The sequence below is a fragment of the Lutra lutra genome, chromosome 1 (assembly GCF_902655055.1).
Source record: "Lutra lutra chromosome 1, mLutLut1.2, whole genome shotgun sequence".
Classification (NCBI taxonomy): domain Eukaryota; kingdom Metazoa; phylum Chordata; class Mammalia; order Carnivora; family Mustelidae; genus Lutra; species Lutra lutra.
In genome coordinates this window covers 184,189,736-184,198,735 of record NC_062278.1, presented here as the reverse complement: position 1 = coordinate 184,198,735, position 9,000 = coordinate 184,189,736, and the positions used below count along the sequence as shown (strand labels likewise).

General features: G+C 49.1%; 1 protein-coding gene across 1 annotated transcript; it reads left to right on the top strand.

The window, feature by feature from the left end:
- Window positions 1-4,622: 4,622 nt before the first annotated feature.
- On the top strand, window positions 4,623-8,674 carry GPR27 (G protein-coupled receptor 27). The gene has a single exon (XM_047746935.1). The coding sequence runs from the start codon at window positions 4,972-4,974 to the stop codon at window positions 6,097-6,099; it is 1,128 nt and encodes a 375-aa protein (XP_047602891.1). The 5' UTR covers window positions 4,623-4,971; the 3' UTR covers window positions 6,100-8,674.
- The last annotated feature ends 326 nt before the right edge of the window (window positions 8,675-9,000 follow it).

The following is a 9,000-nucleotide window of genomic DNA, read 5'->3' as shown; positions in this document are numbered from 1 at the left end:
TGGAAGCACAGATTCCTAGGAGAACTGACCCAATCCTAGAAACACAAGGAAGGACTGGTTTTTCCCACTGTCGGAGTAGATAGGGATTCTCCAGGGATGAAGCAGAAGGGGAGAGGGGGGCTTCTGAGAGACAGGGGACCTGCACTTGGTATCCCAGACAGTGCTGAGAGGGTGTGTGGCTACATCAATATCATGGGCTTCTCCGGTCAGGTTCTCAACCCTAAGTCTGGCGGGAGGTGCTAAGAATCACAAAACCACAACAACGACCGACCAAACATTGGATGGAATACCTGACCTACACAGGCACACACTCTCCTCAAGGACGGCCTGCCATGCAGTGTGGGACTACGGCACACCCTGAAAAAGCAGGCGTTGTGATGAAACCCAAGAAGCACTGAAAAGTTTACATTTTCTCTCCCCACCAGCAAGGCATAATGAGCATTTAGAGTCAGAAATGAGGTTCCTAGGAAGCAGGGCACGAGTAATATAGCCTTGATTTTACAGACTGACCTTCACACCGCCACACAAATTCTGAGGAACCTCTATGTATATGGCATTCTGTTAGTCTAAGCTGGGGCAAAAAATACAGAAGCTCATCAAGACATGGTTAGCCAAGGCTAGTGTGGTAACAGCAAAAAGAGTTACTATAGTAATCACTTATTACACACCACCTGTGTGCACACCCTGTGTACACTCTTTGTAATGGTTCATATCGACAATCTTCCCCAGAACAGACCTTTGAGATTCAGAGGTTTAAAGGATGCAAGGGACATGGCTAAAGATGCATCCTCGTAATGTGTGGGGTTTAGATGTGCACCCAGGTACACTAACTCCCAGTCCCTTTTCATTTCTACAGTTATGACTCCCTCCCATGGAGAGGCTAATATGAGAGCTCTCCTTTGATAACCCAGTATCCAATAGGTATAGACTCTAGCTCATGTTTTCTAAGACTTAGGATGGGCTTAAATCAAACCAATCTTCTCTGACTCAGTATTCAATCCCCCATTAGCAGGCGACTGGTCAGGGATCTGAAGTTGGACAAGAGAGATCAGCCAAATTGGCTTCCATGACCATGGGACCCATGACTTTGAGTCTAACTGTCAAGATGCGTCAACAAGTTCCTCTAGTTTGGATTCCCAATACCACTGACACTGTCTACAGGTGCAGCAAAAGAAGTGACATAATTGATTTGGGGGTGGAATCCCAACTTTTCTATCTACGTGCAAAAGGAAGAATTTGGTTATATGCAGAACAGACATTTTGGTCATAGAAAAAAAGTCTCATAGAGCTGTTTTGCTTTGAAATGCAGCAACTTAAGTCTGTGCCTTAGAACTATATTTTAAATTCTTGTCTGATGCTTCCTAGAAACAATAAAAGGAAAGTAAGTTGGTTCTGGCAATAAAATGTTAATAGTTTTTCCTTAAGTATTAATCTACTGAACAAATGTCGAGAATGAAAGTCGTAGTCATGTAAATGCTGTGAGAGCCATGATATATGTATTTTCTTTTGCTGCTTCTGCTATTTGATCTTGGGCAAATAACTAAACCAAATCTCGAATCCCAAGCAGAAGCATACTGAACCATAGAGGGAAGTAGAAAACCACATGGAAATATAAGTTATAAGAGACAGATGTCCCTCCTTTTGTGTCCTTTTCTGAGGAATAAACTCACCCCGTTTGGGATTATATAATCATTTAACTTTCATTTTCTCATTGACACACTGAATATCATCACTGATGACCGCCAGACAGTCCACCATCCTGTCTTATAAGTCTTGTAAATGGCAACATTTGAGACTCCATGAGGTGAAGTGACTTGTCCAATGTCATGTGTTCATTAGGATAATTAATATTATTATTTCAACTAACCAATCTAAGAGTGAAAAAACCTGGATTCGCCTTTGCATTCAGCCATTAATGAGACTCTATAAAATAAAAGTGTCAGATAAGATGGTTTTGAAAAATCCTTCCCTCTCTGAAGGGGCTATAAATCTTTGAACATGGACTTCAGTAGTTCTTGTTTGTTTTTCTTTCCAGAAACTCAGGAACTTTCTTTGCAGCTATGATTAAGACACAATACAAACAGAAGTTATGAGTTTGAGAGTCGAGACTCTGCCTCCCAATTCCAGCCCTTACATGTATGAGGAGGGAAAGCCTGAACAGATTACCTAACCTGTCCACCTCATCTGCAAAGCAACGACTGTCCCAGTACCTGCTACATCCGGCCCTCACAATGATTTAATGAGGTAACATTTAACATCAGGGATTCAGGGGTTTCAGCATGGTGCATGGTACAGAGCAAATACTCCGTAAACAGAGGCTGCCATTAACACGACAGTAAAAGAACCAGATTTGGTGTCTTTGTGTGGGTTCTAAGAAGGCATCCCTTCTTTAGGGCAGAAGCAGCCCAAGTGCTAAGGTCCACTTCAAGGCAGGATTTCATTCTTGGCTATGGTCTGGCTTTCAAAAACAAACAAACAAACAAACAAACAAACAAAAACAAACAAACAAAAAAACCCAAGCAAACAACAACAACAATTTCCCAATCTCCCTTCCTGCTAGGGGTAGCCAATGATGTGTTTGTAGCAGGAGAGGACTTCTCAAAAGCTCTCCAGAGGGGGCCTACTTAAATGGCAGGAACACTTTTGCACTTCCCTACTTTTCCTTTGTTTTTGCCTGGAATGCAGAAGCAATGGCTGGTGCGTCAGCAGCTTATGGGTCCTAGGGGAAGGGCTAAAAGACTTTCAGAGATTCGGTCTTTGAGCCAATAATTCAAAGCCAGCAACCACTGACCTCCGGACTTCTTGTTTCATGAAGAAAATACACATTCACATTCAGGCTACCAGTATCAATATGCAATTCCTAGCCAAAATATTCTCCAAAATCTATTTCTCTTTTCTGTCAACAAATATTGCAGACCTACAAGGTCGGCCACCTGTTTGTACCTGGCCCCTTTAGGAGTCCTAAGACAGACTGTCATTGGCTATCCCTTAAATTTTTACAAAAGGTCCAAACTGTCCTCGAGGTCCTTGTTACTCAGTGTGGTGTGAGGACCAGCAGCATTAATGGCACCTAGGAACTTGTTAGAAATGCAAAGTCTCTGGCTCCATCCCAGACCCACTGAGTCAGAATCTGCATTTTAACAGGATCCCAGTGATTTCTGTGTACCTTACAGTCTGAGACTTGGACTAGACTTCCAGGCTCTACTCTGTCCTTCCTCTTAATTAAGCACTACTGCCAAAAGAATCTTCCTGCAGCACAGCCCTCACAATATCACTCTCCTTGGGATACTTCAGGTTACCTCACTGCCTATAGACTAAAGTTTAGACTCCTTAGCCTGATGGTCAAGGCCTTCCATGAGCTTATGTTCTCCTGGAAAGGCCCATCAAAGTGCTGGGCAATAAATAACGTTCTGTGTAAAAAAAAAAAAAAAAAAAAAAAAAAAAAAAAAATCAGGGTACCTGAAAAACAACATATTCCTCATTTCTGTTTTGGGGATAGAGTAGCACCAAAACCAAAACCAAAACAAAGACACCCCCCCCAAAAAAACAAACAACAATAAAATCAGCCAAAAAGCAAAACAGACATGGCCACTTGCCTTCATGGAGCTTACAGACAGGTTGGAAGGAGAGAAGTCTAGATAATGAAACGACCAAACGATAAACGATAAGTGCTATGAAGAAAATGAGCAGGCAGCAGTACCGAACAAGGCGGACTGGTCGGAAGGATGGCCCGCAGAGTGGGAAGCTTGCTCTGGGGCTGGACCAGGCAGAGGGAAAGGCACATGCAAAACCTTGAGAGAATTTGGTGTGTTTCACGACCGGAACACGGGCTGCCCTTTCAGGCTCACCCAGAAAAGAGATTTCCCCGGAGAAAGGTGTCATGGGGTGCACCTGAGAGAAAATGCTGTATTTCTGTTCCCTGACGTAAGTCTTCACTGGGACCACAGGTGAGGCCGAGAGTAGGGCACGCGGCAGAGTCCCTGAGAGTCCAGCTCTGGCAATCAGACCCAGCGAAATCGGAGTCCCTGCTCGGCCACTTACTGGCTCTTAACTCCCTCGAGCCCCAAGCTTCTGCTCCCTCAGGTATAAAGTGATGTTAAGGATAGAGCCAACTTTGGAGTTGCTGGGGACGTCAGGGAGATAACGCTTGTAGAGCTCCCCCAAGACTGCCACCCGCATCAGGGCTCGCCTGAAGCCCGGCGGTTACAGGATGACGCCGGTGACGATCGCTACTGTTAATCATTAGCTTGCGGCCAGAAGCCTCGACCCCCAGATTCCGGTCGGCCCCCGCCTCCCCAGGCCCCCCGACCCTGCCGTCCCTAGCCACCTCCCCCTGCGCACGGCCACCGTGACCCCAGCGCGGGCGCCGGACGCCGCCGCCGGACCCCCGTTACCTGGGGCCAAACGCGACTTGTCGCCACCTCGCGTCCTGGGCCCTGCCTCCCTCCCGGCCGCCTCCCGGCCCCGCGGCTGCCGCGGCGGCGCCCCCAGCCCAGCCCGGCCCGGGCGGCGCGGGCTGCCTCGGCGGGGCTGGCGGCGGCGGCCACGTTGCGCGCTCCGGCGAAGGGGAGGGGGCTCCGCGGCGGCGGCGGCGGCAGAGGCGGCGGCGGCGGGCCCGGCGGGGGGCAGAGCCAAGAGGCGCGGCGGCGGCGGCGGCGGAGGAGGAGGAGGAGAAGGCGGAGGATGCGGGGGGCTGCGGGCGGCGGCGCGGCCCTGTCCGCAGTGAAGCCCGCGGCGCCCGAGGTGCAGGGAGTGGCCGTCGCCTCCTGCGCACATCATTCCTGAGATGGCGGCGGCGGCGGCGCGGCGGCTCGGAGAGCCCGGGAGAGGCCAGCCGGGCGCGGGCTGATCCCGGCCGGCCGGGAGCTCGCCGGAGGGCCCGCGCGGCGGCGGAACCCGGGCGCGGAGGTTTGGGGGACGGCGAGGCCGGGAGCGGCCCCGGAGCGGAGCGCACGGCCCGGGGAGGCCGCGATGGCGAACGCTAGCGAGCCGGGCGGCGGCGGCGGCGGCGAGGCGGCCGCCCTGGGCCTGAAGCTGGCCACGCTCAGCCTGCTGCTGTGCGTGAGCCTGGCGGGCAACGTGCTGTTCGCGCTGCTCATCGTGCGGGAGCGCAGCCTGCACCGCGCCCCGTACTACCTGCTGCTCGACCTGTGCCTGGCCGACGGGCTGCGCGCGCTCGCCTGCCTCCCGGCCGTCATGCTGGCGGCGCGGCGTGCGGCCGCCGCGGCGGGGGCGCCGCCGGGCGCGCTGGGCTGCAAGCTGCTCGCCTTCCTGGCCGCGCTCTTCTGCTTCCACGCCGCCTTCCTGCTGCTCGGCGTGGGCGTCACCCGCTACCTGGCCATCGCGCACCACCGCTTCTACGCCGAGCGCCTGGCGGGCTGGCCGTGCGCCGCCATGCTGGTGTGCGCCGCCTGGGCGCTGGCGCTGGCCGCGGCCTTCCCGCCCGTGCTGGACGGCGGCGGCGACGACGAGGACGCGCCGTGCGCCCTGGAGCAGCGGCCCGACGGCGCCCCCGGCGCGCTCGGCTTCCTGCTGCTGCTGGCCGTGGTCGTGGGCGCCACGCACCTCGTCTACCTCCGCCTGCTCTTCTTCATCCACGACCGCCGCAAGATGCGGCCCGCGCGCCTCGTGCCCGCCGTCAGCCACGACTGGACCTTCCACGGCCCCGGCGCCACCGGCCAGGCGGCCGCCAACTGGACGGCGGGCTTCGGCCGCGGGCCCACGCCGCCGGCGCTCGTGGGCATCCGGCCGGCGGGGCCCGGCCGCGGCGCGCGCCGCCTCCTCGTGCTCGAGGAGTTCAAGACGGAGAAGAGGCTGTGCAAGATGTTCTACGCCGTCACCCTGCTCTTCCTGCTGCTCTGGGGGCCCTACGTCGTGGCCAGTTACCTGCGGGTCTTGGTGCGGCCCGGCGCCGTCCCCCAGGCCTACCTGACGGCCTCCGTGTGGCTGACCTTCGCCCAGGCCGGCATCAACCCTGTTGTGTGCTTCCTCTTCAACAGGGAGCTGAGGGACTGCTTCAGGGCCCAGTTCCCCTGCTGCCAGAGCCCCCAGACCACCCAGGCCTCCCTCCCCTGCGACTTGAAAGGCATCGGCTTATGAGGGGCTCTCGAGCCACGGACGCCCCACCCGGCCTTTCCCTTTGGCTCGGACAGTGACGTCGTCCCTCCCCTTGCGGCCCCCTTGTTGATTTTCTAAGCTGCCTTCGAGATGACTCTCCAAGTGGATCAGCACTTGGGCTCTACAGAGAGACTACTTTTTCGAGGGGGAGGGATGGGTTTCGATGTTCCAGCCCCACCCCAGCTCCGTGCATTTGTCCTAAGTGTATTTTCATCCTGACAATAGGCCTTGGAGTCTTTGTACTGGTACTGACTGACGTCTTTTATTCTATGTGTTTTTCTTTCTTTCTTTTTTTAATACAGGCTAAACTAATTTTCTTCATGCAACGTTTCCTAAAGACCATGGCCAGTTTTCTACAGAAGCTATTTTTGACAACCTCAAGTGGCATTACATTTTGCAGTGAAGTAGAGGAACCTAGGGGGACTTCACAAGTTTGACTTCTTGAGGGTCTTCTGTTGGAAGCAGGAGAAAGAGGGAGAAATTGTCTTAAGTTCCCTCTGAGTTGCCAGCCGGCCGTGGGGTCCGTTGCGCTGCCCTGGCTCGTTGAAAGGGTTGAAAACTTTGTTCGGTATTGATAATGAATTTAAAGAGCAGAAACGGGAATGTAAAGTTGCAAGGCGGTGTTTGTAAGCAGTAACAAGTAATGGGATTTGTTTCCTACCTTACTTTCTACTACTAGAAAATACACATCAGCTACAACTGCTCTCTGTATTATACCAATCTTGAGTGGAAACATTTCTGTAAAATTGTAACTTTTAAAAGAGTAAAAAGTGTTTTGGTTAGTGATGGTGTGGAGAAAATACAGTATTGCATGTTTTTGTGCTGATTGTGGCTCACGGATTGGAAAGGCTCTGAGAAGCAGAGTACGAAATCAGAATTGCTTAGGTATTTTTTGCCAATAAAGATTAAAATACGTTTAGGGAAGCAGCTTGTGCTTTGAGAAGCCCAGTTTTATTCTGTCTTATGAAACGAATTTCCACTTTGAAAATGGTTCTTCTTTTGTTCATGGTATAAAAGAATGGAACATAATGATACTCTACTTCTACAAGACAAAGCATTTCCTTAAAATGTTTGCTAGGTTAAGCTGTGCTGTTCATCTGATGGATATTTTAAATTAATAATGACAACCATAATTTTAAATACTTGTTAGACATATTGTAATCTTAAATGGAAAGACTAAATTCTGCAAGTACTGTATAATATTTTTTGCTTATAATGCTACATTTTTATTAATGTACCTTACGTTTTGAGGATTTATATCTGTATTTCTCTTTGCATTATACAAATATACCAGTATTTTCATTCTGGAGTGGTTTCTTGTTGCTGTTGCCTGAGGCTGTGACTGGTGGTAAGACACTTCTAAATATGATATTCATGTTCCATTAGCCTTTTGTGCATGCCTATTTGGTTGACCATCAGCATATTTAAGACATTTAGAGTCTTGTTAACTTAAAATGCAAGATAAAAATCTGCAAATCTTCTCTTTAAAGAAACAGTAGATGTATATACTGCTTTTATAACTTTTTTAATGAACATACAAAACACGAGAGTGAGCATTTTGATAAAAATAACTAAATAAGGTGCAGTAAATATCTTGAAGTTTACTATAATTGAGCATAATATGAAGTGTTTAGTCCCAGAGGCATAAGCCAAAATAAAGGGGTGGCCAGTTTATCTCTGACAAAGGCATTGTTTTGTCTGTAGCAGACAGTCTGTGAAGATGGTCTCATATTTGGAAAATATTAAATATCACCCTATTTCTTCCCAGATCATGAGACCAGATAAATATTAATTCTCCAAGAGCAGCTTGTCAGAAATCTCAGCTAACCTGAAGACAGAGAGGCGGGGAAGTAAATCTCATCTTAAACCACCCCCCTCCCCCATTCTAGTGATCCATGTTAAAAAAAAAAAAAAAAAGAAGAAGAAGTCTCTAAGCCAATGTGATTTTCAGAGTATTTAACACCTGGCATGGCTCAGAGAACAAGTCATCTGACTCCTGAACACATCCAGCCTTACACAGCAGCCTGTCGGAACAACCCGTGGGCCCTATATATATGGCTTTGAGTTCATGGATATTTTTTTCATAGGAGAATCCATAAGCCAGTGATCCTCAAATTTTAATATTCATTATAATTACATGAAGTGCTTGCAGAGTCCAGAGATTTCGTATTAGGAGGGGTTGAGGTTGGACCCAAGAAAGGATATCCTTAAGAGGTACCCCAGTTGGCCGGAGAGAGACCAATAGGTCTTTGTGTTCAGACATAAGATCTATTTTAGATGCCATGTCTATAAACTCGGTTATCTGGTTTTGGTTTTGTTGTGTTTTATTCTGATTAGATGGATGATTTCTAATGAGAGTTCAGGTGAAGAGTAATGAGAAATGACAGCCAACTGTAAAGGGAACAGAAGAACAAAGAGAGGCAGAGAAATGAGCTATCTATGGGAATAGTGTGTAGAGGCAAAACGCCCCTCACACCTCCACAGCTTTTTGGATCAATGACTCTATTAACATGTACTTTGATTGCTAATTATATTAATAAAACATCATCAAGAAAAAGTTTAGTTGTGTTTCAGAATACTCTACTTGTTGTACCAGGGCAGGTACAAGGTCTTTGGGGAAGACTTCCATTAAAATAGCTCGTTTGTTTATTTGGGAAGTTAATTTAGCACATCTCTACCCTCCCCCTGCTCCCATGAGATAACAAGTTCTCCCTGAACTTGAAGCAATAGAAAGTAGATTTCTTGTATATAAATCTTCATCAGCACATCCTGGCATGGAACTATTGGGTCAAAAATAAGAATTCTTAGGTGTTTTCATATCATATGTCTAAAAGTTTCGCAGGAAAAGGATTATTTATATTTCCACCTGTGTTCCCTTTTTTA